The sequence below is a fragment of the Mandrillus leucophaeus genome, unplaced genomic scaffold, assembly GCF_000951045.1.
Source record: "Mandrillus leucophaeus isolate KB7577 unplaced genomic scaffold, Mleu.le_1.0 Scaffold163, whole genome shotgun sequence".
NCBI classification, from domain to species: domain Eukaryota; kingdom Metazoa; phylum Chordata; class Mammalia; order Primates; family Cercopithecidae; genus Mandrillus; species Mandrillus leucophaeus.
In genome coordinates, this window is record NW_012101621.1 from 219,265 (window position 1) to 238,103 (window position 18,839).

Below are 18,839 nucleotides of genomic sequence, written 5' to 3' on the forward strand. Positions count from 1 at the left end.
TGGAATCAACCCAAATGTCCATCAGTGACAGACTGGATTAAGAAAATGTGGCACATATACACCATGGAATACTATGCAGCCATAAAAAAGAATGAGTTCATGTCCTTTGTAGGGACATGGATGCAGCTGGAAACCATCATTCTCAGCAAACTACCGCAAGAACAGAAATCCATACACTGCATGTTCTCCCTCATAGGTGGAAATTGAACAATGAGATCACTTGGACACAGGAAGGGGAACATCACACACCAGGGCCTATTGTGGGGAGGGGGGAGGGGGAAGGATATCATTAGGAGATAAACCTAATGTAAGTGATGAGTTAATGGGTGCAGCACAGCAACATGGCACATGTACACTTATGTAACAAACCTGCACATTGTGCACATGTACCCTAGAACTTAAAGCATAATTGAAAAGAAAAAAAGAATAAAAGCTACGACGATTGAAAGGATGTCCCAGATGGAAAAAAAAAGTGTGAAAACCCAGAAAAAGCCCATAAAATAAAGCAAACTGTCTATTAAAATGAAAAAAAAGGTATTTTTGTGATATTTCTACTTTCTGACACTTCCTAGTGTTTTTTAAAGAACTATTATATGATGAAATTTTGTGAATGTTTCAGTGCACTTGAGAAGAAGAGATACTGTCTATTATCAGGCTAGTGTTAGGACATATCCATGAAATCTATCTTACTATTTATCTTGTTATATTGTTTAGATAATCTATATCTCAGAATCTTTGTCAATTACTTTCCCACTTGTAAAGACTTTTTCAACTACTTTCGCTTGTACCTCTTGTATATAGTTGTAATTTTGGATTTCTATAAAAACTCATTGCTTTTAATATGTGAGTTAAGCCCATTCATGTATGTTGATGAGACTGTATGTTTGTCTGTACTCTATCACATTATTTTTTTTTTCTGTTTATATTATGCTATATTTACTGTGTTGCTTTTTCCACCTTGACCCATCTTTTTTCTTAAATTTTTATTTTGTTATTTAGGAAGAATTTGTTTTTTGTGTGTGGGTAACATATATTTACAAATTCTCTAGTGCCTCAATAGTTCCTTTTCTTATTTATCCTCTTACTATATGGTTTGACAGTTTTAAAGGGCATCCTTGAGTCTTCCTATTTCCTACACAACAATTAATGATCTTATTCTACTTTCCCTTTTCTCCCTTCTCTTTCCATTTTGTTTAGGTTGTATTATTTCTTTGTCAGAACATACAGTATTTACATTCTTTTATTTTAACAATGTTCTTTATTTCAATATTAGATATACAATTAAATATATAGATTGCTCACTATGAGTCTTTTCATGAAAAAATTTTTCCAGGTATGTCCTTGATGAAGTTTGTCTTCTTGTTGATTCCTCTGGAAGGGATTTGTCAATACAATATTCCCTGATTTCTTGCATGTCTAAATTTTTTTCCAGTAGCATTAATACTTTAAGATGCACTTCATTGGATATGAACTTCACTCTTTATTCCTTGTGTATTAATTGCATAATTATACATTAGTCATGCTAAGTTATTGCTGAAAGGGCTCCGGGGAATCAAATTATTTATTCTCATAAAATAGTTTCATTACAGATGAAGGATACAGTACAGTGGCAGCAGGAGAATAATTTGAATTTAAAAGGGTTCAGTCATATCAGGTACAGTTCTTTGTACCCCCACAGCTGGATCACACAGGATACACTTTGTGTCCAGGTTTCAAACCACCATCGGTATGTGCGTAACATGACTTGTATTCAGTAAGTTCAAGGCTAGCTTGTGGTGAGTTTCACTTATAATAATGAGTTGTCACATAGACACATTCCAGTTTTAACTATTGAATCTCTCCTCTCCCTACACACCTGGCTCCACCCTAACCAAGTTATAAATCTAATTATTTTTGCTAAGTAATGCTAATAGGGTGGTAGATTCTTCCCCTGAAATAATTCACAGAACCATGGTTACAGAACATGGTTCTTTAACATGGTTAAAGAACATATCTTAATTACTTATTATTTCAATAGGTTTTTGGGGAACAGGTGGTGTTTGGTTACATGAATAAGTTCTTTAGTGGCGATTTCTGAGATTTTGGTGCACTCATCACCCGAGCAGTGTACAGTACACAGTGTGTAGTCTTTTATCCCTCACCCCCACCCACCCTTTCCCCTAGTCCCCAAAGTTTATTGTATCATTCTTATGCCTTTTCATCCTCATAACTTAACCCCCACTTATGAGTGAGAACATACATGATTTGGTTTTCTATTCCTGAGTTACTTCACTTAGAATAATGGTCTCCAATTCCATTCAGATTGCTGCAAATACCATTATTTCATTCCTTTTTATGACTGAGTAGTATTCCATGGTGTGTGTGTGTATGTGTGTGTGTGTGTGTATGTATATCTGTGTGTGTGTGTGTGTGTGTGTGTGTATATAGTATTTTGTTTATCCACTTGTTGATTGATGGGCATTTGGGCTGTTTCCATATTTTTGCAATTGCAAATTGTGCTGCTTTAAACATGCGTGTGCAAGTATCTTTTTCATATGTCTTCTTTTTCTCTGGGTAGATATCCAGTAGCGGGATTGCTGCATCACATGGTAGTTCTACTTTTAGTTTTTAAAGGAATCTTCTCCCTGTTTGCCATAGTGATTATATGAGTTTACATTCTCACCAACAGTGTAAAAGTGTTCCCTTTTCACCACATCCACACCAACATCGTTTTTTGGTTTTTTGATTATGGCCATTCTTGAAGGAGTAAGGTGATATTGCATTGTGGTTTTGATTTGCATTTTCCTGATCATTAGTGATGTTGAGCATTTTTTCATATGTTTGTTGGCCAACTGTATATCTTCTTTTGAGAATTGTCTATTCATGTCCTTAGACCACTTATTGATAGGATTGTTTTTTTTTTTTTTTCTCTTGCTGATTTATATGAATTCTTTGTAGATTCTGGATATTAGTCCTCTGCTGGATGTATAGTTTGTGAAGATTTTCTCTCTGCGGATTGTCTGTTTATTCTGATTATTTCTTTTGCTGTGCAGAAGCTTTTCAGCTTAATTAAGTCCCATATATTTGTCTTTGTTTTGTTGTGTTTGCCTTTGGGTTATTGATTGTGAAGTCTTTGCCTAAGCCAATATCTAGAAGAGTTTTTACAATGTTATCTTCTAGAATTTTTATGTTTTCAAGTCTTAGATTTAAGTCTGTGATCCATCTTGAGTTGATTTTTTAATAAGGTGAGAGAGGAAGATCCAGTTGCATTATTCTACATGTGACTTGCCAATTATACCAGCACCATTTGTTGAATAGGGTGTCCTTTCCCCACTTCATGTTTTTGCTTGCTTTGTCAAAGATCAGTTGAGTGTAAGTATTTGGCTTTATTTCTGGGTTCTCTATTCTATTCCATTGGTCTATATGCCTATTTTTATACCGGTACCATGCTGTTTTCGTGACTATGGCCTTATAGTATAGTTTGAAGTCGAGTAATGTGATGTCTCTAGATGTGTTCTTTTTGCCTAGTCTTGCTTTGGCTATGTGTGCTCTTTTTTGGTTCATGTGAATTTTACCATTGTTTTTTCTAGTACTGTGAAGAATGATGGTGGTATTCTGTTGGGAATTGCATTGAATTTGTAGGTTGCTTTTGGCAGTATGGTCGTTTTCACACTGTTGACTCTATTATCCATGGTGAACAGCAGCAGGTGTGGGTAGGACCCATGGGAGACAGACTGGCTTCTTCTTTGTTGTTGACTGCAGCTTGTTGGAGGTGTGGTTAAAGCACTGGGGGTCTTTGCTTCTTTGTTAGTTCAAGGGTAGCAGGGGTAGTACCACCATAGAGGCAGTGGCAGAGGGACTTTTGGTTGACTCTGGGGGCTCCATCTCTAGATGGAGCTGCTATTACTGGGAATGTTCAGCTTGTGGGGTGGGGCAGCTGTACTGCTGGTGTGAGGTTAGGGCTCTGCTTGTTGGGAATCAGGGGGTTTAGGGCTTACTGGGAGGAGAGACTGTTCTGCTCTCCATATGGGAACTGTGGCATGCTGTAAGTTCAGGTGTAGCCTTCAGGCGCTCTGTTTCTTTCCGAGACTGAGGACAGCAGGGATAGAACTGCTGCTGTGACAGGGGCAGAGAGGCTGCCATTTGCCTCTGGGAGCCTCTCCCCAGGGAAAGTCTGGGCCACTGCCCGTAGGTAAGCTCAGCTGTCAGTGGGGCAACTGATCTGCAGTTATGAGCTGGGGGCCGTGCCTGGTGGAGTGGGTGGTGGGAGTTCCCAGGGGAGGGGGCTGGACTCCTCTCTGTATGGTGGTTGTGGTGTGCCGAAGGTGCCATCGCAGTGACTAGACTCGAATTTCCCCAGCCCAAGGGCTGTTATGGTGGTACCACGAGGGGTTGTGAATTGACTCTGGTATTTCCTCCTTTGAGAAATCCTGGGTTACTTCTTATTGAAGTGATCAGGTGGGGACAGGGTGGTTGTACAGGAGTCCCAGGCCAAGTGGCCCTGCTTGGTGAGGAGAAGTGAGGACTGAAAACTGCATGAAGAAAAATGCAGCCACCTTTCCATGAGGTAGGTGCCCTCTGCTGTGGGTTCAGACCAATCCCTGGTCCCTATGGACTCTCCAAGGCAAGGGCTGTGAGATTCATTTTCTTATTAGATGATCTGTTTAATGCTGAAAGTGAGGTGTTGAAGTCCTTCACTATTATTATATTTGAGTCTCTCTGTTTTGATCTAGTAATACTTACTTTATGAATCTGGCTGCTCCAGTGTTGGCTGCATATATATTTAAAATTGCTATATCCTCTTTCTGGATTGATTCCTTTATCTTTGTATAGTATCTATTTTTGTCTTTTTTCTAAAACTAGTTTTGACTTAAAGTCTGTTTTGTCTGACATAAATATAGTTACTTCTACTCATTTTGGTTTCTGTTCATGGAATATCTTTTTCCATCTCTTTACTTTTAGTTAATATGTGTTTTTACAGGTAAAGTGCGTTTGTTCATGGCAGCACATAGTCAGGTCATAGTTAAAATTCATTAAGTCATTCTATATTTTTCAGATGGAGAATTTAGAAGAAATATATATTTTTTAAAAATCAGTTTAATTAAATTTTTTATTTTTATTTGTTTTTTGTAGAGATAGGGTCTCATTGTGTTGACCAGGCTGGACTTGAGCCTCTGACCTCAAGCAATCCTTCTGCCTTGGCCTCCCAAAGTGCTGGGATTGGCTGGGTGCAGTGGCTCATGCCTGTAATCCTAGCACTTCAGGAGGCCCAGGTGGGCGAATCACGAGGTCAGGAGATCGAGACCATCCTAGTTAAAACGGTGAAACCCCATCTCTACTAAAAATACAAAAAATTAGCTGAGCGTGATGGTGGGCGCCTGTAGTCCTAGCTACTGGGGAGGCTGAGGCAGGAGAATGGCATGAACCCAGGAGGTGGAGCTTGCAGTGAGCCGAGATCGCGCCACTGCACTCCAGCCTGGGTGAAAGTGCGAGACTCTGTCTCAAAAAAAAAAAAAAAGTTCTGGGATTATAGTCATGAGTCACCACGCCCAGCCCCTAAGTGGATATTTAATCCATGTACATTCAAGGTTATTATTGTCTATATTTGATATAATCAAATACCTAGTCATTCTGTAAATTATTTTAATAGTTTCAAATACATTTGTTATGTTTGGTCTATTTGAATTATTTGAATCAGGATCTAAAGAAGTTTCCAAGTTGCATTGGTTAATACATCTTTTTAGTTTTTGAAAACCTGTATGAATTCCTTCCTCCTGCTTTCTCACTCTGTGTATTTGCTGAATAATCCAGGATATTCATCCTGTTGAATTTTCCATACCTTGTGATTATCTTATTAAATCCTATAGTGTTCTTGCATGTTTCTCTCTTCCACATATTTCCTGTATATTGTCATAAAATAGAGATTCTTTACTATTTAGGCTCATTTCTAGTTGGTTCTGTGTGCTTTGTATTATACTTTATGTGTATTCACTTCATGTGATATAAAACTTGATCAGTAGGTTCAGGTATTTTCAGCTGATTTATTTCATGTAGGTTTTCTTTTGAAACAGTTACTCATCATTTTAGCTTCTGTTGGTTATCTTAGGCCCATTAATTCACTGGGTTCCAAATGAATTTGACTGTATGTTAGTGTCCCATGAAACAATTCTTTTCTCTGATGTTATATAACTTAATTAAAATACCAGCTCTTGATTTTTAACAGTTGTAATTTTTTTCTATTAATTTAATTACATTTTTAAATTACATAAAACAGTTACATGATTTCAAAATCAAAAATATAAAATAAGATGTATTCAGAAAAGCGTAGCTTTTATCCCCATGCCTTGCCCTGTTTCCTCCTTCTGCCATGAAAAAATTATATATGTATTATGTTTTTACCATTTTAAGTATGCTTATTTAAATATTTACAAAATGTATACTTATGAGTTATATATGCATGTAAATCCAATGTATATATCCCTGTCTTAACATAAAAATAGCATTCTGGTGTCAATTTTTTGTTTCTTTTCAGTTAAGATATACCTTGTAGATTACTTTAGAGTTGTATTTGGAGATGTTTCTCACTCATTTTATAGCTGCTAAATACTCTGTTGTGTACAAGTCATGCAAGTAGTACTTACTAATTGTCATTTGGTTATTTTCCTTTTTTTTTTTTTTTTTTTTTTTTTTTTTTTTTTTTTTTTTTTTTTTTTTTTTTGAGATGGAGTCTTACTCTGTTGCCCTAGCTGGAGTGCAGAGGTGCTATCTGGGCTCACTGAAACCTCTGTCTCCCAGATTCAAGCGATCCTCCCACCTCAGCTTCTCAAGTAGCTGGAATTACAAGTGTACACCACCACACCCGCTAATTTTTGTTTTTTTGGTAGAGATGGGATTTCACCGTGTTAGCCAGGCTGGTCTTGAATTCCTGGCCTCAAGTGATCTACCCGCCTCCACCTCCCAAAGTGCTGGGATTACAGGCATGAGCCACCACGCCCGGCCTACTTTCCATTCTTTACTATTAAAAACAACGCTTCAATGAATAGACTTGTGCATCCATTATTTTGTATTTTTGCCAATATATCTTTTGAATAGAAGTAGGATTGCTAGACCAAAAGTCAGTAATGTGTAAATTTTTGTAGATATTGCCAAGAGGTTGTACCATTTTGTATTCTCACCAACAATACATAAGAGTGCTTCTCTCTATAGTTTCATCAACAGGTTGTATTATTAAATATTGAGGTCAAATATTTGATATTTTATAGGTTAGAATTGATATTTAAGTATCATTTTACTTTGTATGTCTCTTAATCTGAGAGACTTGAACATTGTTTCGTATATTTAAAGATTGTTTAACAGATGCTGATGAGGCTACAGAGAATGGGGAACACTTCTACACTGCTGGAGGGAATGCAACTTAGTCCAGCCACCGTGGAGAATATTCTGGGGATTTCTCAAAGAACTAAGAGTTAAACTACCACTCAATCCAGCAATTGCATTACTGCATATATGCCCAGAGGAAAATACGTTGTTTTACCAAAAAAGACACATGTGCTTGTATGGTTGTCACAGTGCTATTCACAATAGCAAAGACATGGAATCCACCTGGGTGCCCATCAACTTTGGACTAGATAAAGTAAATGTGGTACATATCCACCACAAAATATATGCAGCTAGTAAGAAGAAAGTCATATCCTTTGCAGCAGTATGAATGCAGCTGGAGGCCATTCTCCTAAGTGAAATAACACTGAAACAGAAAACCAAATACCACATATTCTCACCTACAAGGGGAAGCTAAACATCGAGTACAGATGGACATAAAGATGAGAACAATAGACACCATAGACTACCAGAGGGAGGATGGAGGAAGAGGGAAAAGAGTTGAAAAACTCCCTGTGGGGTATTATTCTTGCTACCTGGCAGGTGGAATCATTTGTACTCCAAACCCTAAAATCATGCAGTATACCTTTGTCTCAAACCTGCTCATGTACCCTCTGAACCTATAATGAAATTTGAAAGAAAAACCCCAAATGTGGTCATTGTAGGCCAGAAGCTAAGATGTGGTATAACTGAATGGTTATCAATTAGGAACAGACGTAAAAGTAACAATCTCTGTGCTTGATTTAAAGATCAGGTCTATGTGCCATATTTTATCTAGTCTAACATCGATGGGCATTTGGGTTGGTTCCAAGTCTTTCCTATTGTGAATAGTGCTGCGATAAACATACATGTGCATGTGTCTTTATAGTAGAATGACTTACAATCCTTTGGGTATATACCCAGTAATGCGATTGCTGGGTCAAATGGTATTTCTAGTTCTAGATCCTTGAGGAAACACCACAATGTCTTCCACAATGGTCGAACTAATGTACACTCCCACCAACGGTGTAAAAGCGTTTCTATTTCTCCACATCCTCTCCAGCATCTATTGTTTCCTTTTTAATGATTGCCATTCTAATTGGTGCTAGATGGTATCTCATTATGGGTTTGATTTGCATTTCTTGCAGCCATAAAAAAGAATGAGTTCATGTCCTTTGCAGGGACATGGATGAAGCTGGAAACCATCATTCTCAGCAAACTGACACAAGAACAGAAAACCAAACACCACATGTTCTTACTCCTAAGTGGGAGTTGACCAATGAGAACATATGGGCACAGGGAGGGGAACATCACACACCAGGGCCTGTTGGGGGGTGGGAGGCAAGGGGAGGGATAGCATTAGGAGAAATACTTAATGTCGATGATGAGTTGATGGGTGCAGCAAACCACCATGGCACATGTATACCTGTGTAACAAACCTGCACATTCTGCACATGTATCCCAGAATTTAAAGTATTAAAAAAAAAAAAGACCAGGCCTAATTCAGATAATATGTATGTATGTATGTGTGTATATGTGTGTGTGTGTGTGTGTATTCATATAAGTAACATATTTTACTGCATAGATTCAAAATTTTTTTGCCTGCCTCTTTCCCAGGGGAGGGGTGCCCATAACTTCCGTTCAAATTTCAAGAGAAATTCTGAATATATTGGTTTCTCCCATGGCATTGTACATTTTAATACACTTGGTAGTTAAATGAATTATGAATAAATTAGGGGTAAATTTTACAAATAAATGCAAAATAAAAGTTTTTTGCCTACAATTGTAAAGAAAAAGAAAAAAAGACTGACTCTCCTCGTGTATGAACTGTAAGTTTATCTCTTTTGCCCATTTTCCTATTAATACTTTGGGTTTTTTTTTAGAAGTTCCATATGTATTATAACTACTATTTTAATATGTGAGTTATAAGTAGTTTCTTCTTACTTATCTTTTGACTTTTCTGATAATTTTATTATGCATTAAAAATTAATTTGATAGTCAATGTTATCCATCTTTATCATATTCATAGATTATAAAAACATTAACTTGTTTTCTTTTAATGTTTGTAGAGTTTTTTGAAAAAAGAATTATGTCTTGAACTCACTTAGAGATTGTCCTGGCATTTGGTGTAACAAATAGATTAAATATATATTTTCCCTTATTGCTATCCAATTATCCCACCATCACATTAGTAGGTCTTTCCCCCCTGCACTGATTTGAGATACTGTCATCATTATTTACTACTTTTATTATGTGTTTTTAATCTGCTTATGAATTTTCTATTCTACTTTTCCTAAGATAAACATAATTTTAACCCTCTTATCATCTGACTCTTCTTATCTAATAATTCAAGTCACATTTTGACAGACTGCATTCCTTTTTTCTTAGAATATTTAATGTTCAATTTTATTCTGACTCAGTGATTCTCCCTGGAAAGAGAAGATATTTGTCAGAATCATTTGTTAAGGATTTTTTTTTCAATTTATATTTTCCTTTACTTCTATCTTAAATTTTCGGCATGCCTTTCTAGGGCGGTAAGGTGGAAGTATATGAGACACACTTGCACACAAATATACACACTTCCACTTACAACTACAGTATCCCAAATGAGCATCTGTTAAGATTGGAATGTGTCATATTTCATAAGAATGCTGGGAAAAAATCAAGGTTGAAACTTTTGGCTTTGTTGATATATAGGATTTTAATAGTATCTAATGTTTATTAATGCTTAATATGCCTCAAAGTGGGCTATTTGATTTATATCTATTTTGTCATTTTCCTTCATAATAACCATGCATAATAGGTATTATCTCCTGTTTATAAATGTAGAAACTGAAACTTATGAAAACTAAGTAATGTGTCCAAAATCGTGATTAATAAGAGTCAGTAGATTTGAACCCAGCTCTTTTTTTTTTTTTTTTTTTTACTTTAAAGCCTGTGCTTTTAAACATTAACCATGGAAAATGACATAGATGGATCCAAGTAATATACTGTTTTTTTTTTTTTTTTTGAGACAGAGTCTCACTCTGTTGCCCAGGCTGGAGTGCTGTGGCATGATCTTGGCTCACTGCAGGCTCCGCCTCCTGGGTTCACGCCATTCTCCTGCCTCAACCTCCTGAGTAGCTGGGATTACAGGAGGCCGCCACCACGCCCAGCTAATTTTTTGTAGTTTTAGTAGAGATGGGGTTTCACCGTGTTAGCCAGGATGGTCTCGATCTCCTGACCTCGTGATCTGCCCGCCTTAGCCTCCCAAAGTGCTGAGATTACAGGCGTGAGCCACTGTGCCTGGCCCCAAGTAATGTAATTTGTGCCACATGATGAGAGACTGGATCCTTCTAAATTCTTTCTACTGCTTATGAGCAGTTATACCACAGATGTCAAATACCTAGAAGGCGCATTTCACATTGGCAAAATTACTCTTCCAATCACTCCTGATAATGCCCTCATGGATTGTGGGTTGTTACAGTGGTGGGAGCGTGAAGTATGAACGCTTATAATGGGAGGCATTTGTTTTTCAAACCTCTTAAAAGTTGACATATATCTCCTTACCACTAAGCATATGTTTTTAAAATTAAGCATGTGACAGTTCTTTTTTTATGTTTTTCACAAAATGGGCCAAATAAAAATAGTAAAAAATTTATAAGCTAGGCTATATTTTCTCTCCTTTCTTCTACTAAACTTCTACTGAACACACAGGAAGGTACAGGTGTACACAAATACTATGTTTATGCCTTTCTTTGTTTTAAGAATTAACAAAATAATATTTTGAAAGCATGATAACTTTGTATCTATATTCCAAAATATAACATACAAGTTGTTGAAAGATAAATTGAGGCAATGTATGTGAAAGTTCCTAGATGATTACTAAATTATATGGGAATGAAAGGCACAATTTTCATTAGCTTTTACTAAATAACTTACCAACTTCACTATATTTTATGTCATTATCTGAGATTAATCTCACAGTGATATAAGATTTAAGACTTTACACTAGAATGCACATCCCATTTTCTCAGCCGTCTTATCGCAGTCTTCATGTCTTTGTTCCTCAGTGTGTATATAATTGGGTTCAAGAGAGGGGTGATCACAGAATAAAATACAGCAAGGAATTTATCTAATGACTTGATGGGGAATGGCCAGGCGTAAATAAAGACACATGGTCCAAAGAACAAAAGAACTACTGTGATGTGAGCAGTCAAAGTGGACAGAGCTTTGGATGACCTATCTGAAGGGCGATGTTGGATGGTCATTAGGATGATAGTGTATGAGATGATTAGAAGAACAAAAGAACACACAGTGAGCACACCACTGTTAGCAATGACCATAATATCTAGCTTGTAGGTATCTGTACAGGCAAGTTTAATTACCCTAGGAAGGTCACAATAAAAGCTATCGACCTCATTGGGACCACAGAAGGGTAAGTGAACGGCAAAGGCCAACTGGCTCACTGAATGGAGAAAGCCAATTCCCCATGCAACAGCCATAATGCTGACACATGCACTGCCACACATAATTGTAGTATAGTGCAGGGGTCTGCATATTGCTACATATCTGTCAAAGCCCATGGCTATGAGGATTACCATCTCACTCCCACCAAAGAAGTGAAGGAGAAATATCTGAACAAGGCAACCCTTGAAAGAGATGGCTTTGCGCTGGCTGAAAAAGTCAGTAATCATCTTGGGGGCTGTGACTGAAGACAGAGACAGATCAATGACTGAGAGGTTGGCTAGCAGAAAGTACATGGGAGAGTGAAGGTGGGAGTCAGATACCACTGTTATGACAATAAGAAGGTTTCCAAACATGATTCCTCCATAGAATACAAAAAACAACACAAATAGGAAGATCTGGAGTTCCTGAGAATCAGAGAGACCCAGAAAAATGAATTCAGTCACTATGGAATTATTTGTTTCACTCGTTGATTCATTCCAGGAAATAGCCGCTTCAGTTACCTTGAAGAAGAGAATGAGAAGGAAGTCAGAATTATTATATTCAAATTCAAAGCCTCATTTTGTATCATTCTGCTCACTCTTACAGTGACTTTCTATACTTGATTACTTAAAGACATTCAGAATTCAACAACCAAAGATCATAATTTTATCTCACACTACTTCCCTGGCTATGCCTTATAATTCAGTTATCTTGATCTTCTCAGTGTCTCCATTAATGTTAGGTTTATCCCTAATATAAAATACCATTATTTATGCTTGTCTCTCTGCCAGATTAAGTCTATGCCACAACCCTATGTTTATCTCCTTTTTCTTTGAACTACAAAACAGTTATGTAGCGCACATGTTATTTGGTGATATTAAAGTTCTTAAGAGAAAAAAATAGGCCAAAATGAAATGAAAGATAAAAAATAGAAAAAAGAAAAAATAATATCATAAATATAATACTTAAAAATTAAGAGAGGATAAAAGAATAGGGAATTCAAAAGTGAAATGAGAAAAAGTGAGGAAAATGCAATAAAGTTTAAATGAGAGAAAGTGTGAAGGAGTTTCATAGGAGATAAAATTGATAAGAGATTTTGGAATGCTTTCTAAAGGATTTCTGTTTTATTATAGAGACAAGAACTACTGAAGAATTTTGAATGATTGTTTAATTTAGCTCTGGATTCTATGTGAATTGGAAGGGAAGGAGCTTGGGAATGAAGCCAAGTAATTATTTTAAGCCTAACAATAGGTAATAACTGCAGGTTGTGGTTGTATGAGCAGGAAAGGGGTGAATGAAGAACTGTAAGATCCCATCGAGCAGCATATTAAAGTGGTTAAGATGTGAGCTTGTGTGCCAGGAGGCTTGTGTTCAAATCCTGGGTATATATCTACTATGTATCTGAATGACCTTAGACAGGTTACTTAAGTGATTTGAGTCTTACGGCCACATCTGGAAAAGATAGGTGATAATGGCACATCTTTATAGAAGTTCTGTGAGGATTGGATATGACCAGGTATATAAATTTTCTAGCAAATAGTAATGGTCAATATGTAATAGCCATTATTAAGGTACTGATAACAAAATATTTTTTCAGCAAGATGTGGAAAATAAAAAAAAAGTTATTCCAGTTCTTTAGTCTAAGTAATTGGGAACATTGTGATGGCTTTAACTCTGATAATAATTATAACAAGCACTAGTATAACAATATTTTAGATAGAGATCCCTTTTAGGAGCAGAAATAAATACAAAAAAAGGTAAAGGATAATGATAACTGTCTAGACACGAGGAGGTATTGTTGGGGCACCTTTGTAAGTTGCTATCTGCTAGGTGAGAGACTGAACGCTGACTTCTGGGCGTGAGTTGAGAGCCATTTCAATTGTGTATGGAGGAGAGAAAATAAGTACTGTTTCAAGAAGTTTTGCAGTGAAGAGAAGTAACAAATAAAAGGTATCCTGAAGGTGAGGTATAGCCATATTAACAATCTTTAGATTAGGTATAAGAGTTAATGGGCAAGTAAGATGTAAAAGAGAGAAGTGGAAATTGATGACTAACATTCCATGGGAGATGTGAAGGTATGGAGTTTACACTTGGCATCTTTTTTGGAGGAATACTGTTATTTGATTTTTGCTGTTTTTTAAATCACAGTAATTCATAGTGCTTGGAAATTCCACTTTTCTCTTTACTACTCTGAATCTCATGTCTTAGTCTTACATACGCAAGTAGCATATTACTGTTTTTAAAGTCCTATAAAAATTTAGTGATTCTAAATATTTTTAAGAATAAAGAGAAGTCTAATAGTGGAATAAATCATCAACATTCAGTTCAGTTCTCTTCTGCTTAGCACAGTAGCACATATAATCATACTAATCATTGACAGTACAAATGATAGGATTTTTATTGTGAGATAATTTCTGTCCTGACTGATTGGTTGAACTGTTTCTTTTGAATCAAAGTGTGCAATTTAGAATAGACCTTAGATATGTGTTGATATAAAATTAATTCATTTCACTGATCGACAAGGACAAACTTGAAATTATATTTCCACATGAAATATGCCAAGGATGAGGTTGACCCAAGGGTTCTCATCTGTAGCAAAATACTTTCTATGATGGTTGTTGTTAGTAAGAATTCAGGAATGCTTTTCTTTAGAAAAAGGAATTTCTTGCTAACATAGTTAAGACATTTCTCTCCTGAATTTATGCTGTGGAGGGGATCCTTCACCACCATAATTCTTTCAAAGCTCATTTCTGACTTTCCAAAAATTATTCAAAAAAATTTAGAAGAATTGTATTTATTCTAAGTTGAACATTAAGTTTAGGCCCATTAAAGGAGTTATTCAGAATCTTACGCACTCATTGTAGCAACCAGGAAGAGCCAGTCACTGTTGAAAGGTAAAATCTTTCATGCCGTAGATTATTCTTGGAATTCAACCATTAGAATTTTGCATTTACAAAAAAACCTTTTACCTAGGTTTAAAGAAAAATGCCTTGTGTGTCCTTATAATAAGTCTCAGTGAGATGGAAGTAGGCATTTGGGTTCTGGCACAAATTCACAGTGTGATCATGGGAATATCATTTAAAAATCTCTGGGCCTTAGCTTTCCTCTTTTTAAATGAGTTTATTCCATCAAAAACTCTAAAAATCCTCACAACTCTAACAGTATGATTTGTACCTTTATGTGAAAGAAATGCCCCAAACCAGGTTTCACTGGTATTATAAAAAGGAGGGAAGGAGGTGGGCAAGAAACACCGGAGATGGGGAGAGATGGGGAAGAGGACCATTAAATGGGGAGAAAAGAACAAATTAGCCCAGAAGAGTCAGGAGGAGGACTCGACAATTGTTGCCAGCATAATACTTATAACAAGGGTTATTCTTACTAACATTATTCATATTAATTCCTCTAAGTATTTAAGCTAACTCTACAGAATCCTTTCATTTTCCCAGAAGGTAAACACAAAGTGGAATTATGCAGAATGGATTCCTACTAATAGAATCATCTCATTGTCAATAAAATGCTACAATTTTGTTCATTCTTCTAATATATTTGTTTCCACCTACCTTCTTCATAACTGGAAGAGACTACAGCAAATTTCAGAGAATGAGGAGTACAAATTTCCCTTTATGTGTACTCCCTTGAAGCATAAAAATTTTAAGAGAATAATATATAGTGAATTGTTCTTTTTAGTAAACCACTTGGCTAATTAAGAGCCTTTATGAATGGACCAGATGTACCTGAAGAGATCTGGGAATAGCCAGTCTGAACTTTGTGTACTGAGACTAACTTTTATAGTCTCACAAGTTTTCCCTTGGCCATTAGAGAAAACACACAGAATTTTCTTGAATTAGAGGACATTGCCAAAAATTTTTTGGTCTATTTGAATATTTTTGCTATCTCACTAAGTCTAAAGGTGCTAGAACTTAAAGTATATGTATAAAAAGAGAACCACAGCAAAACAAATATAATAAAGTTACAAAATTAAAATCCAGATAGGTTAACAAGAGAGTAAGTAATAATGCTTCGATTTTAGAAAAAGAGGAATGCTTAGAACTTTTATGACCAACTTGTGGAGAAAACATAGAAAAATTGCTTTGACCCATAAAAAAACCTCACTTCTTGTAGCTTATTTTATTTTGCATCTTTAATTACCATGCAGTAGTTAAAAGTGAACTGAGTGAGTCACCACAATTAATGTTTCTTAAAACAGTCATAGAAATATATCCAAGTGATGTCTCAGTTGTGTTCCTGGACCACCAATCTTACCAGGTTTTACCTGAAAGATGTCAATCATCTTCTTTGTCCTAAGCACCTTAAGTGCAGACACATTAAATGTTCTTTTAAGATCACAATGGAGTCTCTCGTCCAGGAAATAAATCTCTTCAAATACTTTTAGGTTGTACATGCTTTTTAGGAGTGACTCGAGTAATGCTTTGAAGAAGATTTCAAGGGCAATACGATTGTGTTGTTAAAAAGTGTAACACAGACAAATTTTGCATAATACAGAGTACTAGAGTCTATTTCTAAAATAACATTGTACAAAACATATTGACAGTCAAACTGCAAATAATACTTAAAGAGTTGTAATAACCTGTTGACCTTACCATTTATCTAACTTAAAGTACAGTTGAAATAGAAATTGTTTCTTCCTTAATTTTAGCACTTACTCATTTATATAAACCCATATTTTATCCATTGGATCTATGTAATTTCCATAAGAAAATTAATTTCCAGTGATGCTTATTATCAGTATAAAAACGCTGATAAATAAACCTAGGTCATATATATATATACGTATGTGCTTATATACAGATACAAAATAACCACATGAAAATTAAAGATGGTCATTGCTGTTAAAATAATTTAAGTATATGCATTAGATAGAAATATATAATACTTTATTTTTTATGATTAACAAAAATTGTTGCAAGTTTATCTGAAATAAAATTATTAGAATTAATACATCCTTTTTTGTAGATTTCTGGGGGTTTTTTTGTTTGTTTTTTTTTCAGACAGAGTCTCGCTCTGTCTCCCAGGCTGGAGTGCAGTGGCCGGATCTCAGCTCACTGCAAGTTCTGCCTCCTAGGTTTACGCCATTCTCTTGCCTCAGCCTCCCGAGTAGCTGGAACTACAGGTGCCCGCCACCTCGCCCCACTAGTTTTTTGTATTTTTTGGTAGAGACGGAGTTTCACCGTGTTAGCCAGGATGATCTCGATCTCCTGACCTCGTGATCCACCCGTCTCGGCCTCCCAAAGTGCTGGGATTACAGGCTTGAGCCACCGTGCCCTGCCGATTTCTCAGTTTTTTAAGGCAATACTAAAAATGTGCACAGTGGCCGGGCGCGGTGGCTCAAGCCTGTAATCCCAGCACTCTGGGAGGCCGAGACGGGTGGATCACGAGGTCAGGAGATCGAGACCATCCTGGCTAACCCAGTGAAACCCCGTCTCTACTAAAAAATACAAAAAAAAAAAAAAAAAAAAAAACTAGCCGGGCAAGGTGGCGGGCGCCTGTAGTCCCAGCTACTCGGGAGGCTGAGGCAGGAGAATAGAATAAACCCAGGAGGCGGAGCTTGCAGTGAGCTGAGATCGGGCCACTGCACTCCAGCCTGGGCGACAGAGCGAGACTCCGCCTCAAAAAAAAAAAACAAAGTGCACAGTCCATAGTGATCATGGTGATCATAAGAGTCTCTATGGTCCATGGCATTTATCCTGTGCTCTCATCAACCAAATCTGTTATGTCATCTCCCTAGAATTTAAAATCTGTTGACTTAGCCTTCTCATTGCAACCTTCATATCTTTGTTCCTTAAAGTATAGATGGCAGGATTTAAGACAGGGGTGACAACGAAGTTCACGATGGCAAAAAATTTATCCAATGACTTAGTAGGGAAAGGCCACACATAGAGAAATATACATGGAGCAAAAAACAAAACCACTACAGTCATGTGAGCTGACAAAGTGAAGAATGCTTTGGATAAATCATTTGAGGAATGTCGTCGGACAGTGACCAGAATAAAGATGTATGATACAATTAAGAAAAAGAAGGTGCCCATAGATATGAATCCGCTGTTGGCAGTGACCACAAATTCTAGCCCGTAAGTGTCCATGCATGCAAGTTTAATAACCCGAGGGAAATCACAATAAAAGCTCCCCACATTGTTAGGGCCACAGAAGGGTAAATTTATGACAAAAACAAACTGAGACATAGCATGAATCACCCCAATGACCCAAGCTGCTACTAGCAAAAGCACGCACATTTTGGGATTCATAATAGTTAGATAGTGGAGCGGCTTGCAGATTGCAGTGTACCTATCATATGCCATGACTGTCAGCAGCACCATTTCAACTCCTCCCGTAACATGGATAAAGAACATTTGTATCATACAATTATGGAAGGAAACAACTTTACAATCAGTAAAAAGATCATAGATCAACCTAGGAACTGTGGTAGAAGAAAGGCTCAAGTCAATGAGCGATAGGTTGGCCAGCAGAATATACATGGGGGAGTGTAAGTGAGGATCAAAGATCACTGTCAACACGATGAAGAGGTTTCCCAGGATAATTCCCACATAGAATAAAGAGAAGAAGAGAAGAAGAAAAAACTGCATTTCCAAGGATTGTGCAAGTCCAAGTAATACAAATTCTGTTACCACAGAGTCATTTACTTGGTCCATTGAATCAGACAGAAGGGAAGACTCTGAAGCAACCTGAAAGAAAAGAAGGAATCAACTTAGTGGGACTGAAAATAATGTATTAAGTGTTAATAATTTAAAATTTATTATTAACAAATCTTTTATTTGATAATAGATTTTTTAAAAATAGTGGGAACCCAGGGTATAAAATGTTAATGTAATATGGACAAAGCTGTGCTTGTAGGCAGTTTATTGCTTTAAATGTTCTCGTTTGCTCAAATACATGAACTTATTAGCATCTTAAGAAAGTGGAAAAGAATGCATAAAAACTCAAAAAATTCAGGCAAAAAAAGGTAAAAAACAAAAATAAAGAAATATGAAATCCCAGAAAATGGCAAGATTGTATGCAAATATATAAAAATATATTAAGTAGTTTTAAAAATACAGAAT

General features: G+C 36.5%; 2 protein-coding genes across 2 annotated transcripts; both read right to left on the reverse strand.

Moving 5' to 3' along the window:
- Positions 1–11,218: 11,218 nt before the first annotated feature.
- LOC105536695 (olfactory receptor 4F17) lies at positions 11,219–12,281 on the reverse strand. Its single transcript, XM_011976125.1, has one exon. It carries the CDS (start codon positions 12,135–12,137, stop codon positions 11,313–11,315), a length of 825 nt encoding a protein of 274 aa, XP_011831515.1. The 5' UTR covers positions 12,138–12,281; the 3' UTR covers positions 11,219–11,312.
- A 5,211-nt stretch (positions 12,282–17,492) lies between these two features.
- Positions 17,493–18,431, reverse strand: LOC105536789 (olfactory receptor 4F6-like). Its single transcript, XM_011976274.1, has one exon. The coding sequence runs from the start codon at positions 18,429–18,431 to the stop codon at positions 17,493–17,495; it is 939 nt and encodes a 312-aa protein (XP_011831664.1).
- Between the last annotated feature and the right edge of the window lie 408 nt (positions 18,432–18,839).

Excerpts from the sequence above, each read along its gene's own strand:
- LOC105536789 (XM_011976274.1), bottom strand. The coding sequence starts at position 18,431 with ATGGACCAAGTAAATGACTCTGTGGTAACAGAATTTGTATTACTTGGA.
- LOC105536695 (XM_011976125.1), bottom strand. The coding sequence starts at position 12,137 with ATGTTTGGAAACCTTCTTATTGTCATAACAGTGGTATCTGACTCCCAC.